The sequence below is a fragment of the Notolepis coatsorum genome, assembly GCF_963971535.1.
Source record: "Notolepis coatsorum genome assembly, chromosome: 13".
NCBI classification, from domain to species: domain Eukaryota; kingdom Metazoa; phylum Chordata; class Actinopteri; order Aulopiformes; family Paralepididae; genus Notolepis; species Notolepis coatsorum.
The window spans coordinates 104,795,879-104,814,927 of record NC_140177.1 but is presented as its reverse complement, the minus strand read 5'-3'; the positions used below and the strand labels follow the sequence as shown (position 1 = coordinate 104,814,927).

Sequence of the window (19,049 nt, the reverse complement as noted above, 5' to 3'; positions counted from 1 at the left end):
TCGAAATAAAGATCAAAGATAAAAAATCAAGCACAATAACACAATATAAATACATAAAAATGTAATAAAAAGTAGGGCACAGTGATGCATGCTGGGACTATCTGTTCATAACCAGGCAGTGGTCCTCAACCGGTGCGTTGGTTTAATAGTTTTAAGTTCACAATTCTGTCAATTATATGACTATACTGCATAATACATTATATGCTTTGGGGTTGTGATCTCACTGCAAGCAATGGTATAACAACCTTCAGGGACTCCTTGTTAAAACTAACACTGATTTTGATCACAAATAATAATGATTAATTTACCAATCTATGTGAAATGTCCAGCCCAGAGACCAGTAAGAAACATTGGATTAGAATTCCTCATCACTAAAATGAGAATAATCTGAACTTCTGAACAGCACAGTGCTTGAAATGTGGAAGCATGTATTAGAATAGCAACTCTTCCCTTCATGGTCAACATCATTATATTTTCTACATGTCTTTTGGTATATTATTCAAATCTCTTGGTTCCCCATTTTTGACTGCTCTCTTTTTGAAGCGCACACTGTTTGGGTCGTACTGGCGTACGAATGCACAAGTGTCTTATTACTGTGTTGAAACTGTAGACTAAACCTCTGCCACTGTGGGTAAAACTACACCTGCCGTGACGCCAGCAGGGCTGCCCACTGACTGGTTTCACTTCTCACTCTGGCTGTGACAACTTCTCAACATTGCTTTCATTGTTTACTTGAACTCCGCAGAGAAACGGTGTCACTCTGATTTGTATCTAAATTTTTTTTTAAAGATTGTCTCACACACACACACAACATAAAATGTGCTTTATTCACAAACGCCATTGTCTCAACCTTTTCATCCATTCAAGGTTTTTCTCTCAACTGTGGCTGTTTTTGGAAAATGCCTGGTGACTGTAGTGTAGACGAATACACGCCCACTGTCTGCCTCTGCACACGTTTGAGTCATGCTCGGAACAATCTGTCTGAGCTATATTAGGACCTCCGCCACTCTGGTCTCCATTGTGACGGAGGTCTCGATCTCACCGGCTCTTCCTGAGTGAATCGAATGTTAAATTCAAAAGATATGAAGTCAGAAACGCATCAACGTGCTATACAAGTTCAAGTTCATTATGGAAGCCCCCCACCACGCTGTAAGAAATATCAACTGAGAGGCTTTTTTAATGGACAGACTCTGGTTAGAGTAAAATAAGTCAAAAGAAATCGGCACAGAAATGTGGCTCAGAACTTTGAACGGCATCATATTGTTTAGATCCCTACATGAAGTCTGTGCTAAAAGCTGACTGGAGATTTGGAAATATGACTACGTAATGTGAATGTTGTTATAAATACACCATTTATTCAACACGCAATTAAATCAACAACTACAGTATAGACCTTTTCGGAAGTATTCTGTTGCTACGGAATGGAATATATAACTGCTTTGGCCCCTGTTAAATTCCCGTCAGCAACTGTACTTTGGATGCCACGGACGATATATATCGTTATTTCATGCCCCCCGTTGGGTGCCGACGACGCTAAATATCGTTTATTTTTTTTTATTAGCGATTTGATCATATTTCATCAATCGAGCCTCCCGTTAGTGCAGCAACCTCTCTCTGAGCGGTGTTCACAATCGAGGCGCCCAGCACGTTGCGGGACAAACAGCGAGGCATCGCCTGATGGCCGGCGAGCTAACGGGGCTAACATCAATGTACAAAGGACCCAGGAAGCTAACAGGGCTAACAACAATGGACACAGGACCCCATCCTCCCCACCTACCGCCACCCGGGCAACCAGACACCACAGACAATCAACACTTTGAACTCGACGACATAAACCAAATAACGAACACAAATGGACTTCATATATTTCACCTAAACACAAACAGCCTGAGACACAAACTGGCTGAAATCAGACATTTGTTTTTAAACGGTAAGGCTAACATATTGTGTTTCACAGAAACAAAACTAGACTCATCTGTACAGGATCCAGAGATTGAAATCGAGAACTATTCAATAGTCAGGAGGGATAGAAACCAGTATGGAGGTGGCGTCTGTGTGTATAATCACAAAGATACCAAATTCATCAACCGTACTGACCTTAACCATGACTAGATTGAAACTGTTTGGATTGAAATCTTATTTGAAAGGGCGAAATCAGTACTAGTAGGCACAATCTATAGACCGCCAGAACACAGTGGCTTCTATGACACACTTGATGGGTGTTTAGCTGGGGTGGAGGGCGTAGAACAAATTCTTATTGGGGACTGGAACACGGACATGCTACGTAAAGCAGCACCCGTCGTCAAGGCTTTCAGTAGGTTTTGTGATCTACACAGCAGGGTTTCCGTTAGAAAAAATTGTTGCCGGCCTCAGTGTCCGGTAGATTTCAATCTACCGGTCAAATGAGAGAAATTCCGGTCAGAGTTTATTGAGCTTAAAAACAATTGATAGGCAAAAGAATGACAACAAAACAAAAGAATGACATCATCAAGGCATGTAGATTTATAATATTTTTACTTAAAACTAGGCTACTTTTGCGTATAAAGTCATTATATTCCAAATAAAATAAGTCCCGAGACTCGTGCTGCTGCCGACTTTAAATCAAATAGGTGTCTGTGGGCAGTCGCCCGACATTAATAAACAACAGTCTGTTATAATCACATTTTTATGAGCTAACGAATTCCGTTATATTGGACATTTGTATTAATTATATCAAGCGAAGAACTGAGAAATTTGGCAGAGAGAGACGGCAACATTATCGTGGGTTTGCGTGACGACTCTCTCTCCACCTCCCAATGACTTATTTGCGAGAGTATGTCGATGCAGAGCAGCAGATTCAGCTGTTATTGGCTCTTTTCTGGGGACCGCACAGCAGCGCCCCCCACCCAACATTGAATTGAAAATGGCTGAATTGGAGTACTGCTGGAGTACTGCATTGTGCTGCTGCTGCTCCGGCTCTGCAGCTTCACAAAAGTTTGCACACCCAGCACTAAGCTCTCGCTGACAACGTCGTTGTCATTATTAGAAGCAACGATGAAACAAATGTAATGATTGTTTCGTTCATCGCATAGGCTATTTAATTTTAGCCTATTTTAATACAATTCAAATAATCAAATTGTGCTTAGACTCAGGGAATTATTTTCACCGGACATTAAGACCGGAGAGATTAAATATGTCTGACTTCAACAGACTTTGCCGGTCAAATACCGGTAATTACCGGCTAACGGAAACGCTGCTACACAGCCTCAGCCAGCTAATCACCCAACCCACAAGAATGTGTGATTCAACTCGGACTACCATTGACCTCATCCTGACCTCTGACAAGTCCAAGATCTCCAACAAAGGGGTTATAGCATGCGGGTTAAGTGATCATTATATGATATTCTTTACCCGCAAAAAGCTAAAGCAAAAGGCTGGCTGTCAAACAGTCACATCTAGAGACTTCAAAACCTACTCTAGCGAGGCCTTTAACCTCAAACTGGAGAGCCTGGATTGGTCAGATGAGCTCAATGGTACACTGGTTGAAGAAACATGGCTTGGCTTCAAAACTAAATTTTCATCAATACTAAACAACATGGCCCCCCTAAAAAAATCTTGCTGAGCCGTGGATGCACACTGAAATACTGTCCGCTATGAAAGCCAGAGACAAAAAATGCTCTGAGTTTCGTAAAAGTCAGTCAAAGCTTACCAAAAGCACGAGCAGTGAACTCCAAGCCCATGTGACTGAACTCAAACTAGAAAGAAACAGACTAAGAAATTACGTAAACTCCATGATCAAAACTGAAGAAAAAAAATCATCAATGACAAAACGGAGGAAAACAAAAATAAACCATGTGAACTTTGGAAATTACTCAATAATCAACTAGGCTGCAGTAAAAAACTTAAAACCAGGTTCTCAAACATAAACATAAAGACGGACAACACGCTCATCACAGACAAGCTGGATGTAGCCAATTACGTAAACACTTTCTTCACAAACATAGCCACAACACTGGTAAACAAACTACCCTCCCCACTCAGGGCAGTATGGGGTAGAACACATAGTAGCATACTACAAGAACCTAGGCGTCCACAAAGACGACTTCAAACTGGAAATGGTAACTACAGATGCGGTACTCAAAAAACTGACCGCCCTCCAACCGAACAAGGCCACTGGCCATGACAACATCCCCTCCAAATTCCTCAGAGACTCAGCAGCCGCCATCACCCCAGTCATCACACACATAATAAACCTCTCCATAAAACAGGGACACGTCCCCAAGGACTTCAAAATTGCGAGAGTAACACCCCTGCACAAAAACGGCAGCAAATTAGACCCAGGCAACTACCGCCCTGTTTCTATCCTTACATCCATCTCGAAAGTCATGGAAAAAATAGTATACGAACAGGTCGAAAAGTACCTCGCGGGAAAAAAACGAATCTACGTATTCCAATCTGGCTTCAGAACATCCCACTCCACTGACGCATGCCTTCTCTATTTGAACGACCACATCATACAAAAGGTGGACGCGGGCAAATACTGCGGCATGGTCATGCTGGACCTACAAAAGGCCTTCGACACTATCAAAACCAATTGCTTTTAGCTTGTCAATTAGAATGGTGTGATTGACAGTCTATCAGTGAGCTGGATACAATCCTACCTGGAGGGGAGAGAACAGATGGTGGAGGTAAACGGTACCCTATCCCCCCCCCCCCCTCCCAGTGAGCTGTGGTGTTCCACAAGGAAGCATACTAGGACCGCTACTGTTCCTAATTTATGCAAATGACATGTCATCAGCTTGTGACTGCAACTTGTTCCTGTTTGCGGACGACTCAGCCCTGCTGGTCTCTGACAAGAACAAGTTACAGGTTGAAAAAACCCTCAGCTCGGAACTAGGCTAAATCTGCATATGGCTCGCCGATAACAAACTATCATTATACATGGGCAAAACAGAGTCCATTCTCTTCGGTTCAAATAACAAACTCTGCAAGACCGACGGCTTCTCAGTTACAGTGGGTGACGACTATGCTTGCACCTCAAAGGCACTAAAAACCAAATTACAAACATCTCAAAACAAACTAGTCAGACTACTGCTTGACCTGACTCCTAGAACCCACCTCACCCCTGCCCACTTTGACAACCTAGGATGGGTTAGAGTAGACGGCAGAGTACAGCAACTTGCAATGGGCCTGGTCTACAAGATACACTACACGACCAAGGTACCCATGTACATGTCAAAATACTTCCCAAAGGTCAGTGAATACCACAATCACAACACCAGAGGGAGCTCCACAAATCATGTTAAACCCAGATTCGGCTCAAACAAGGGACTAAACACGTTTTGGATGGAACGCCCTACCCAAAGCTGTAAAGGAATGTGAATCACTACCCACTTTCAAAAACACTCTCAAAAACCTACGCAAGACTGCAATTCGAAACTGGCCCCCACAAATGTCCTAACCCAGTTGTACAGTAAATGACCAAGTATGGCTTTGTCAGTATTCCAATGTACAGTGTACAGTGTCCCCCACCCACCCCCTACCCAACCCCCCACCCATCTCCAATGTACAGTCCCCCCCCAACCCCACCCCACCTACCCAACCTCCCCCATTGTCAAATGTATATACACTCTTTTCTGGACACTTTTTGTATCACAAACAGTACCGATTTGCAAATCTGGTATGTCATAAATGTATAGATGTAGCAGTACTGTATCTGTATGTCATGTGTGTCATATATGTTATGATGAATTGAAAATGGGGGACCCTGATGTAAACAAGACGAAAGTCTTTCTCTGGTCTGCATCCCCTTAACAATTGTATGTATTGAGCTGTACTGTTTCAAGTTTCTTTAATAGTTGTCATACAGAAGTACAGAATACTTTTATACAAAATGCTTCTTACTGTTACGCTCCAGAGACTGTGCAAGACAAGATAAGTATGAAATAAAATAACATAGTATAGCATGTAAATTAGAAGTAAAAAAAATGAAGTCACAGTGTTCAGTATAGACATATGTACAATGTTCGATGCAGAATAAACGTAACTGAGTTACCATATAATATACAATATACTATGCAGTGTACTAATATACAATACTATATAGTGCAAGGCAGAAATGGGATGAGGTGCAATTTAGGTACAATTTACAGTAGGTGTACGAATTGTAGTGCAAATCCTTTATCAATAAATATAAAGTGTGTTTGTGTGATCTAAAGTGTGGAGAGTGGGTGCTGCAGTGTGTTGTTTGTTTAAGTGATTGTGTGCGTGTGGGTGTGTGTGCTGTGTGCATTTGATGATTGTTGCATAGTGTTTATTGTTCGTTTAGCAGCCTGATGGCCTGGGGGTAGAAGCTTCTTCTGAGTCTTTCTGTGCTCGCCTTAAGACTCCGGTATCGCTTGCCTGACCGCAGCAGTTCAAAGAGGCAGTTGTTTGGGTGGCTGGAGTCCTTGATGATTCTCTTAGTCTTCCCCCTGCACCGCTTGTTGTAAATGTTCTGGAGGGTGGGAAGCCCCCCTCCAATTGTGCGTTCGGCTGAACGTGTCACTCTTTGTAGTCTGCTACGGTCTTGTGCAGTGCTATTCCCAAACCAGGAGGTGATGTTGCCAGTCAGGATGCTCTCTATTGTACATGAGTAGAAGTTCCTAAGGATCTTCTGACTGACTTGGAACTTCCTTAGGCGCCTGAGGAAGTAGAGGCGTTGTCGTGCCTTCTTCACAACACTGTCAATGTGTGTGGTCCATGTCAAGTCCTCGGATATGTGGGCTCTGAGGTACTTGAAACTGTTCACTCTCTCAACCGGTGCCCCGTCGATGCTGAGGGGGCTGTAGTCCTTGACCCCCGACCTCCTGAAGTCCACAATCATCTCTTTTGTTTTGCTGACGTTCAGGGAGAGGCAGTTCTCCTGACACCACTGTGACAGATTCTCTACCTCTTCCAGGTAGGCCCTCTCGTCGTTGGCAGAGATCAGGCCCACCACTACTGTGTCATCAGCAAATTTGATGATTGTGTTGTTCCGCTGTGCCACGCAGTCATGTGTGTACAGGGAGTAGAGGAGGGGGCTCAGAACACAGCCCTGGGGGGCCCCTATGTTGAGCGTGATGGATGAGGAGGTGCAGTTGCCTGCTCTTACCACCTGGGGTCTGCCCGTCAGGAAGTCCAAGACCCACTGGCAGAGGTCATAGTTCAAGCCCAGGTCCCTGAGCTTGGCTATGAGTTTGGAGGGGACTATGGTATTGAATGCTGAGCTGTAGTCGATGAATAGCATTCTCACATAGTTCCCCTTCCTCTTGTCCAGGTGTGATGCTGCTGTGTGCAGCACATGGGCTATGGCGTCCTCCGTGGACCTGTTGGGGCGATATGCAAATTGCAGCGGGTCCAGGTTGATGGGGAGGGAGGAACAGATGTAGCCCTTCACTAGCTTCTCAAAGCACTTCATGGCTATGGAGGTGAGGGCTACAGGGCGGTAGTCGCTGAGGCAAGCGGGCGTAGATTTTTTGGGTACAGGGATGATGGTGGACTTCTTCAGACAGTACTGTACAGTACTGTACCCATTCTGCAATCTGTTAATAAAGTTATCAATCAATCAAGCTCCATTGTGAAAATACCGCCCCCTATCGTCTATCCCTGTGTAACTGCACCCCATTCTATTAGACTGGTGGATGGGGGGGGTGGGCAGCTTCCTCATTCTACTCTGCCGGCGAGCCGTCTGATGAATACCGAAGTGATTGCGAGACGAATATATATTTACAGTAGCCAATAATCAATCAATAAATGCGATCGATATTTGGAATGGCGATCAGGAATTAGAATAATCTTTTTGGAGAACATCTGATGTGAGGTAAGGAATCTTATGTTACCAGTCTTGGGGTAATCGGAGCGGTTTTCTTTTTTTTAAACTTTATTTTTTAGCGTTTATCGCTTTTCTGGTCAAGCATGACCGACAGATACAGGGTGAAACGGGATATAGAGCAGGGGAAGACATTCTGGCAAATGACGGCGGGTCCGGGAATCGAACTCGGAGTCCACCAGATCCGTGACGCAGCACGGTTTTCCCCGACGCAGAAATAGCGCCGAGATATGCGGTGAGCTACTGGAGCTCCCCCAATCGGAGCTGTTTTCACGGAGATATAAGCTTTTCCCCTATATGTGATATGGCTGTTTGGCTGTGCGAGCGATCAGGAAATATATCAGATCGCCTATATAGCGTGCATACATACACATAATACTATCGATAATCTAGCGTTTATTTGAAAACTATTCATAAATAGGCTGAAAAATTTGAACGTTTTTTGTGTATTCTACAATATTCCGTTTTTTTATGGAATATTTTTATTTTCCTTAAACGAGGGCTTTTCAAGATGCTATAACGGAAATGAACCGATAAAAAAACAATCCGCTTCGACAATGTTGACTGGAAAATGAGTCATTGATAAGCGACGGGCAGATTAGACACATAGCCATAATTTAAAACATAGATTAAGCGAGATTAGGCGATATTAACGCTAACATTGAAGTGGATGATGGGCATTCAAGGGGGTAAAAAGGAAAACACGGCCGGCTCTGAAAGTGTTAACGGTGGCAGAGAGGGGTATGAGATGGGCACAACCCCCGTCGGTCAATGTGTTAACACGCAGTACTATTAACTTTACTTAATTTCTAAGATTATATCATTTAGTTATTTTTATATGTGTGATCTAAAGATAAACAAAGGGTTTTAAAGTGTTATATTTATCTTCTCTTATAGTACCAGAGAGAAGCTGAGGAGAATCGACCAGCAACAAAAGCAAAATTTATTAAAAAGAAAATATATTTGTATCTATTTTTTTTTTCTTTTTTTTTTCTCCGATTTTCTCCCATCACAATGTTAGTCGTTATGCCAATTCCCAATTCCCAATCCCCTTCCTGGTCGCTGCGCACTTACCCCCCACAGTCGGTCTGGGAGAGTGGAGGCTACCACGTGCTTCCTCCGACACACGTCCAGCCAATCAACCGCTTCTTTTCACCTGGCAGCGCGGATTCTCACTGAGAGGGCGTAGCTTGTGGAAGGATCACACTATCCCACTTAGATCCTATCCGCGCTTAGCAGGCGCCCCGACCGAACTGTAGGAGTCGCTGTTTACAACGACCCGGATCCACCCCGCCAGCTTCTCCCACCCTCTAATACTGCCAATTGTATTAGTGTGAACGGCCAAGCTGGTGACAACCCCGGAGCTGTGAGCTGGATTCGAACAGGCGAATCCAGCCGCTCCGGGGTTGGTGACGCTTTTTTTTACATTTTAAGATTGAACCTTTTTCCCTGTGGTATCGAAAATGATATCGATACTTTTCAAGGTATCGAAGTTCGAAATTCCAGTATCGTGACAACACTAGTGTGAATGTTAGCAGTCTCTTCCTCATCACCTCCAGTATTTGGCCGTCTGAGAGGAACTGTTTGGCTAGCTAGGTTCAAATGCTAGGCATGGAGGTCGTAGCTTGTGATTGGAAGCGGAAAGTGTCGCTCATCGCTTTTACACTGATCTTAGACTTGCTGTTTTCCCATAGTGCGTTAAAAATTGTATAAACAGCTGTCGCTGGTGACTGATTTTCTTTTTTTCAACTGAAAAATGGCTGCCAAACTAAGTGGGATTCGGTCCCGACTAGGGTTGGGTACCATTCACATTTGAACTGGTAACCAACGGTACCTTTTTTCTGTACTTTAGTCTCTAAAAATGTAATCTACCACCTCAGTTGTAAAAAAAAATATTCCAACGAATAATTTATTATAATTACTTATTTAGAACAATTTCTTAATATATATATAATATTGCAGCGAGCGTTGTCCGCATCTAGCTTTGTAAAGTGTAACAACACTTGCGACCGTTTTCGGCTTGCCATTGCCCCGACTGCTTTGTTGTTGAATCAAGTAAAATCTTAGGTAAGCGTGTATTGTGCGTGTGAACGTGCGGCACACTTCATTTATGTTTCATTTAGTTTTATTTATTTTTTTACAGTACCGAAATGTGGCACCGGTCGGTAGTACTGACATGATTCGGTCGGTACCCTTAAAAGTACATGATTCGGAATCGTACCATCCCTAGTCCCGACTCATGTGAAGGATGGGAGCATTTTACATTCCTGTGATACCCCGCTGAAGTGCACAATCCAATGCTCCACACTGATTGTGAATCGGAGTAGAATCAAACTTAAGAATTATAATGGCTAAGAATCGTGCATATGAAAGAGTAGCTTATTGGCTAATTCCATTTTGTTTGTCAGTTTGATACTTAAGTTTCTTTATTTAAAGTTAAAGGGGAACTATCTTATGAATTGCCTTTTCCAGTGTTAACACTTTAAGTGCCGAAAGCGTGTTTAGGCGTCTTTCCTAGCCATGCTAAAGTTGCCGAGGACGCCCTAACTCGTCTTTAATATCAATATTTCAAAAATCTGTGATCGAAATCATATTTTTCCTCCGCAGCCCTGAGACACAGTGCTGGCCTCCTCTCAACCCTCTAGCGGTTCAAGAGCGCCATCTGGTGGCCCATCGGCAGAAGCGCCAAACAGGAAGTCATGTGGATGAAGTGCTGATCGTCCATATTACTTCCGGGCACTCTCTATAGGTCCCGGGACTCGATCTCGACACAATACATAGCGATCCGTTGCCAATAACTCGATAAACAACATGATTTGGACGTATATACTATTATACAACCTGGAAATAGATAGCGTATTTCTACATCCCATAATAGGAATATTTCAGTTCCACGCTCATCGTCCAACGGTGCGAGGAAGATACGGTAAGATTCAGCGTTATTTTTTAACGTGTTTGATATAAACTGCTCTGATGATCATATCACCCACACTAGATGAATGATATAACGCTGCCCACGGAATTATAAACGATCCCCCGCCCATCCGGTCATCATCAGATGATACGTAGAAACTTCTAGAAGTATAGAAGTACGTCCAATTGAAATTTTTTATCTCGCACAGATTCCTACCAAACTGTATTTCATCATCAATATAATGCATTTGGGGCTATAAATCACGTTCTGGAGAAAGCTTCAGAAAGAGATGAAAACATACTTATACTTTAGACCATATTTTACTATGAATATGTGAATGAAAAAGTTTAACGTTGCTACACAATGAACAATACATATAGGACCTTGAATGGGCCCTAATAATGGCAATCTAGCAATAGAATTTAAAAAGTTATAGCCCTGCAAAGAAGGGGAACTTCTCCATAGACAAATAGAGATGGCAACGGATGGTATATCATGAATTTTGCCTTAGGCAATCAAAGTGTTAAGCATTGTTTTCTAGCAATGTGAGGTTGTATCAATACTATCTATGTCGCAAATTCAATTTTTTGCGCATTGCGCCAGTTCAGATGAGACAAGGTCCCTCCCCACTGAACCAAGCCATTCTGATTTGACTGGTTCGCTAACGTGAATTAGGCACTGATCTGCATATCTCTCTGGTTGTAGCCACCGCCCACAATCAACAATTCGCTCAACAACTGAGCTAGTGGAAATAATGTGAAAGCGGTTTTAGACAGACACTTGCACTTCCCCACAATAGAGAGAGAGGGAGAGAGAGGGAGAGACCGATAGAGAGAGGGAGAGAGAGGCTCATACGGAGCGATCTCTCCTCTGTCTCTCCCCGAGTCCCCCTGCATCGCGACTTGAAGCGCGCACACGTGCGCTCTCGGAGCAATTTCTCCTCTCTCGCTCCCTCTATCTGTCTCCCCCTCTCTCTCCATCTCTTTCAAGTTTCTTTAATAGTTGTCATATAGAAGTACAGAATACTTTTATACAAAATGCTTCTTACTGTTACGCTCCAGAGACTGTGCTAGACAAGATAAGTATGAAATTAAATAAAGTAGCATGTAAAAAGAAGTAAAAATAGAGGTCCCAGTGTTCAGTATAGACATATGTACAATGTTCGATGCAGACTAGAAGTAACTGAGTTACCATACAATATACAATATACTATGCAATATACTAATATACAATACTATATAGTGCAAAGCAGAAATGGGATGAGGTACAATTTAGGTACAATTTACAGTAAGGTGTACGAGTTGTAGTGCAAATCCTTTATCAATAAATATAAATTGTGTTTAGGTGATCTAAAGTGTGGAGAGTGGGTGCTGTTCTCTCTCGCTCTCTCTGTATCAGCACTCGCGTCAACCTGTTGCAAAATATATTCGTATTCCGATCCGTGCAATAATATTCACGGGGGTATATATTGTCATTTGAAACAAGTTACCAATGCATTGTCCTGTGGGATTATGCCCCCTGCGGCGAAATTAATTAGTCTCTCTCTCTATCTCTCTCTCTCCAAAGTCTGCCAGTTCAGACTGTGGGTGACTGTCACTCAAAGTGCATTGCTAGTATGGGTGGAGCCCAGCCAAAAACAGCTTGGAATCTTGAAGGGTAGAAAATGCTGCTCTACATAACTTGATTAGAAATACAAAACAATGATTTTTTTTTTTTTAACTTACATAGACTCTCAGGAATTGTGTAAAATTGCCCAAATAGTGAAAGAAATAGTAAGATAGTTCCCCTTTAATAAACCTTTCCTGTTTTTTGGTGTCTGTTCATATGCTGCACGATTTAAAGGCGGTAAGGATATATCCAGAGGGCTCACTAAATTGAAGTCAACAAGGGAAGGGAATGTGCCAACTTGGATCTGCATGCAGCCTCTACCCTCAGTTCACCTCCTGCTTCTCCTTATTTTGCCTCTTGCCTTCCTTTCCCTCTCTCTTACTTTCTTGATCAGTCTCCTCTTCCCTCTCTTGCTGCTCTGTTTGGGAATTGCTCTCAGGTTGTTCAGTCTCAAATACACATGGCTAGTACTACAGTAACTACACCATTTGATTGACTGGTAACTGACTGTAATTTGGCTTATTTCGATTATTTGTTTAAATGAAGAATAGCCATTACATGTAATATATTAGATTGTTTGGAATGAGAACCGTGTAGACTCAAGCCATGTACAATTATGTTATTTACAGGTTGAGTCTAAACAGTTCTCACTATACGGACCATAATGCGAGTGATTGTACGTGGTTAGAGTCTACATTGTGGTTCTCATTTGAACAATCGAATATCTTACTAAATGAACCTTTAAGCATAACTGTTTTGATATGACCTTCTTGACGGTCATATAGCCAAGTCACTACTGGCACACATCATACTGGACCACCGCTAAAATCTTCAAATTCAGTCAGATGAAGAAATGAGCGTCTTGGGGGGAATAAAACAAGTATCTACATTTGAAATGGAAACTGTCTAGGAGCTTCATGTTTCTCTTTCCATTTGTAGAAGTGTGTGTACTGCAAGAAGAGAGTGAGGAGAGAGATGACGGGCTGTTGTGTCCAGTGCTCGCACGGCCGCTGCTCCACCGCCTTCCACCCCAGCTGCGCCCAGGCGGCCGGCGTCCTCATGTTCCCAGACGACTGGCCCTTCATAGTCTTCATCACCTGCCACAAACACAAGACGTCATACCAGATACCAGAGGTATACCACAGAGAAAAACTATTTCAATCCATCTTTATCCTCTTATGCATTGGGGCTAGTTTTGCATAACATGCCTGACGATTGCATACCCAAATTAATTTGCGATTTATTATAAGTTATACTTATAGCACATGCATTACTTGTTGCCAGATGCCTGCTTTTAAGTTCCAGCTGAGAGGTAGGAGCTGGAAAACACAACGGTTCCATAGCCTGAAGTCTTATCTAGTACAGGTCCAAAGTTGATAACAATCCCACCGAAAACAAGTGTTTTACAAAAGGTTTTTGTAATGTGTGTACCGGTGTTAATTCGGCTGATCAATGATTATCCAAAATGGCCGTCCGCTGCCATTGATTCCGAGGTGCTAGTCAAAACAAAGAACTTCCCCGGCTTCTTCTTTGTCTTTCTCGTTGCAACCGGCCCTCACGTGGGAGACCCCTGGCTCCAGAATTTGATTGGCTACAAAGGTGGTCAATAATTTTCACCGTCAGAGGTGACAGGTCCGTTCAGGACCCGGCCAAACCGGACTTGGTCACTTGTCCGAATTGGCTTGTCAAATGACGCTCGTCGGATGTTTCATCTTCGAGTGTGGTGACGATTGAAAGGCGGCAAATTCAACTTTCCAACAATGTATTGGTTGGTCGGCAAAAGTGCCGCCGTCCGATGCTTAAGAGGTTAAGCGAGAATTTCACCAGAACAAACTTTTATATCATTTATGTAACAGTAGACTATTTATTAAAACTATCTTTACTAAAACTATAGTTTTTATGAATTTTGAGTTATTAGCTCTCCAGGTTAGGACAATGAATAATTTAATGAAAACTTGAATCTTTATTAGAAATCAATGGGAATTATGTATCCAAAAGGCTTGAGATCCTGAAAGGGATGTACCAGTGACGGTATCTTAATGCTGATGTCTCATACCAGGGATACACTTGGGCCCATTTACAATGTTTATGTTTTAAACACTCTAAATGTCATACATAGGAATGTTGGTGCCTGCATGTGAAGGACATGTAACCATGATAACCCACAGTAGAACTCCCTGTGATGTGACGTTGTGGAACAAACCTGTAAAACCTGAGCCCCAGCGGCGGCATTATGTAGTCTCAGGAAAATTTCATCCCGGGTGAAATCTGTTGCGACCCTACTGCATAAAAAAATTATCTGTCGTTGTGTGTACAATCAGTTTCCATTTTCTTCCGATATACAAAGGACGGTCTTGATAGAGAGGCTAACGTTAGCATACTAGCTAACTTTTAGCTAGCGAGCTAGCCATGTACAATGTTAACACATTGCCCGCCGGGGGTTATGCCCATCTAATGCCCCTCTCTGCCAGCGCTGTAAGCCTATGGAAATGTTTACCTTCTTTGCAGGGCTATAACTTTTTAAATTGTATTGCTATATTGACATTACTATGGCCCATTCAACATCGATTATCTATCGTTCAGGATGTGGGAACGTTATACTTTTTCATTCATACATTGTTGTGTTAATAGTAGGGCTGTCTTAAATACTTCGAAGCTTCGTTCGATGGCACAAGCTTCAAAAAAAAATCGAAGTAAAAAAAAAAAGAATAATAATTATTAATTTCTTTTAACACTTTGATTGCCTAAGGCTAAATTCATGATATACCATCCGTTGCCAGCTCTATTTAACATGGAGAAGTTCCCCTTCTTTGCAGGGCTATAACTTTTTAAATTCTATTGCTAGATTGCCATTATTAGGGCCCATTCAAGGTCCTATATGTATTGTTCATGGTGTAGCAACGTTAAACTTTTTCATTCACATATTCATACTAAAATATGATCTAAAGTATAAGTATGTTTTCATCTCTTTCTGCAGCTTTCTCCAGAACGTGATTTATAGCCCCAAATGCATTATATTGATGATGAAATACAGTTTGATAGCAATCAGCGTGATATAAAAAATTCCAACTGGAAGTACTTCTGGAAGTTACTACACGTCATCTGATGTTGACCGGATGGGCGAGGGGGCGTTTATAATTCCGTGGGCAGCGTTATACCATTCATCTAATGTGGGAAATATGTTCATCAGATCAGTTAGTATCGAACACGGAAATATTACACGCTAAAACTCACCCCAGTCTTCGCGGGCCGTTGGGCGATCAGCGTGGGGTAGACAGTTTTCCATTATGGGATGTAAAAATACCCGGTCCATTTCCAGGTTGTATAATGGTATATACGTCCAAATCATGTTGTTTATCGAGTTATTGGCAACGGATCGCTATGTATTGTGTCAAGATGGAGTCGCGGGAGCTATAGAGTGGCCGGAAGTAATATGGGTGATCAGCACTTCAGCCACATCACTTCCTGTTTGGCGCTTCTGCCGATCGGCCACCAGATGGCGCTCTTGAACCGCTAGAGGATTGAGAGGAGCTCTGAACTGTGTGTGAAGGCTGCGGATGGAAAATATGATTCCGATCACAGATTTTTAAAATATTGATATCAAAGACGAGTTACGGCGTCTTCGGCAACTTGAGCATGGCGGGGAAGGACGCCTAAACTCGTCCTTTGGCAACTAAAGTGTTAATAATTATTATTTTTTTGCCTCCAAAATCTTTCGCCTCCATTCCAATGGAACGAAAGTAAGTGGCGCCTCGACTCCACCTCTCTACAACAAGCACGTGGAGATTATCTGTGTTGAAAACAACAAGGACATGTGCAGCAGACATGTCGACGAAGAAGCGAAGCAATGCCGTTTGTTAAAGTGTCCCGACCCATATAAAAATATGTCTTAATAAAACGTGCTTAATTAAGTCGAATTCTGCCTTTGTCTCTTATCAACTACATATAAATATTTATATAATTGTTTGCTTGATAGACGAAGGTTGCAACATAATTATGTAATGTCATGTCGTTGGCTGTGAGAGCAGCCCCACTGCACCCAGGCAGGGCAGCTGAGTGAAACCTTGTTGGCTGCGTCACAGTCACGATAGGGGCTACTTAATTAATTAATCCAATCCACTTTATTTATAGAGCACATTTAAAAACAACAAAGTTGACCAAAGTGCTGTACAAGTCCCACAACATAAGATGTAAAAAAAGAAAATTATTCAATTTCTTTTTTTTTCTTCTTTTTTTTAAGCTTCAAATTAAAATCGAAGCTCGGCCCCGAAGCTTCGATTGCCAAAAAAAGCTTTGAAGGTCTGCCCTAGTTAATAGTATACCTTCTAGAATATAAGTATGTTTTTAATCTTTTCTGCTGTAATTCCAAAAACGCTAGTTATAGGCCCAAACACATTATATGGATTATCGATTGCCGTTTCCCCCCCATACACGCTACACCAAAAAACTCAAATGTATATGATCGGTATACATTATGCCTCATCATGCGCGGAGGAAAGGGGGGGGGGGGGGGGGGGGTCGTTTATAATTCCCTGATCATCAGTAACTGCTTTATGTAGGTTGGGTGGATATATTGATCAGATGGTTTGCGAACAAGGACATGCACAATCGGGTTGAAAATAATGTTATATTCCTCTTACCGTGGGCCAATGAGACTGCCGGTGAAAGATCCCAATTATACGACGCCGATCGCCTAGGTCCATTTCCGGTTTGTATGGCGCAATAAACGCCGAAATCATATAGATTATTAAGTTTAGAAAGCGATCCATTATGTACATAGTGTCTGTCGGGAGTCCTGTAACGAGATGTGACTGCCGGATGATTTTCATCGATGCACTGATGGCACATCCTGTTTGCGAGTGTAACTCGCCCGACCATCCACCAGGCGGCGGTATTGAGCAGTCGTTGCAGTCACATCTAAGGTCCAGCTGCAGGACCGGGGGTGGGTATATGAATTATGAATGCCATGGCGAAAAAATTAAATATTGATCTCAAACGCTGTACAGCGATCCTGGCAGACAACGCATGGCGGCCAATAACGCTGGACAGCGTTTTTGTCGCTGGATGTGTTAAGCTAACATCATATCAAGTTGACAAACTGAAACAATATGTTGTGAACTGATTGTACATATGACGGCAGATTGATTTAACGGTGTTGAAATACAAATATTAACTTTATATATTGGTCAGTTTATCATCTTAGTTTCAGTAGGAATACATTTTACTCGGGAACAAGATTGGCACCACATCTCGGATTCAGATGTTATTGTCACATCATCCATAAACTGTTATAGCATAGAGGAGTGACGGTCTTTTGTTTTCGGCTCCTCTGCCAAGCAGCAGCAGCATCAACAATAAAGTAGAACAAAAAGAAAGCATTAAAGATAGCAGCATAAGCAATGATAGAAATGGCACTAATTCACAATACAATAATCACAATGTATTGATCACGGTGTGGGTACGAAGTGGCAGTAGAGTCAATGATAAAATAGCTCTAGACTTTAACATAACAATCACCGCATGGGTGTAGTGTGTGCAAGTCTCATGGGTGTAGTGTGTGCAAGTCTCATGGGTGTAGTGTGTGCAAGTCGTAGCAGCGCTGGAATGAATCCAGTCCCATGATCCCTTTACTGATCTCAGATCTGCTGAAGCTCCTGTACCACAGGGCACTGGTACATCCAGCAGGCTTAGACAGGCCCAGGCAGACGGATGGCTCTGTCGTTGGAAAAAACAGTCCTGGGTAACACTTCACTTCAGGGTGCACAGATGATTAAGTACCTAGGAATTAATCAGAAACTACCTTTCAAATATTACTTTGTGACCTTTAAGAATTAGAAGCAATCGGGCAGAAAATCGAGATTTGAGAGTCAAATGGATCTTTACTGAATGTGACATTGGCAAAGTAGAAGCCATTCTCTTGGAAGGATTTCAGGTCTCAGATGTGAGTAACTGGTAGTTAATGGACAGACACATAGTTTCGTTCCGAGGTATTTAATGATCCTGTGAGTCTTGTGGTCCTCAGCCAAAGACACTTGAGTATGAGGAAGATGACTCACACCAAACTGTGCGGAAATGGGAGGAAAGTTGTCGGAAGTGATGGCGAGTTGATTTCTCTCTGACTTGGCTCAGGGCCAGAGGCTACCAGTGTCAGCCACCAAAGGAGAAGGCAGTCTATCTATAGGGATGTGCCTGGACATGTATAGGACACCCCTTTCCAAGCACATCTCTACATGTATACGCATGACGCACCATATGCAAACATACAGTACATACCGACCCACACACATACAGTACTTACCACTGTATTGTGAGTGGGTCACTCACAATACAGTATTCACACAAACACAATCTCATGCTCATCATTTAGTTACAGTTCAGCCTGTCAGTCATTATATTTTGTAGGATTTTCAGGCAAAGTTCAAGTTGGCACGAGAAGTTAAAATGTATCGACTATGCAAACTATGCTCCAGTCATTTATGCACTTTCCCCTCAGGGATAATAAAGCTTTTATTTTACGGTCATTATCCCGTAATATAGTCTACAACAATCATGACAATTACTACCATTTCACACTCTGTGAATTAAGGTTTTACACATCACAGGTTAAAGTGTCAGTCCTCTGCATGCTCGATCATGTACACAAATACTTTCTTAACTTAAAGGGTTAACATATGACATATATTAAATTGATATAATTAG

At 42.4% G+C, this 19,049-nt stretch overlaps 1 protein-coding gene across 3 annotated transcripts in view; it reads left to right on the top strand.

The window, feature by feature from the left end:
• The window catches only part of LOC311239197 (lysine-specific demethylase 4A-like), a 174,437-nt gene that overhangs the window by 133,429 nt on the left and 21,959 nt on the right, over positions 1–19,049 (top strand). For all 3 annotated transcript variants that reach the window (XM_084327484.1, XM_084327485.1, XM_084327486.1), the window contains one exon: positions 13,290–13,484. In XM_084327484.1, coding sequence (XP_084183610.1) covers positions 13,290–13,484 — 195 coding nt within the window. The remainder of the gene's footprint in view (positions 1–13,289; positions 13,485–19,049) is intronic.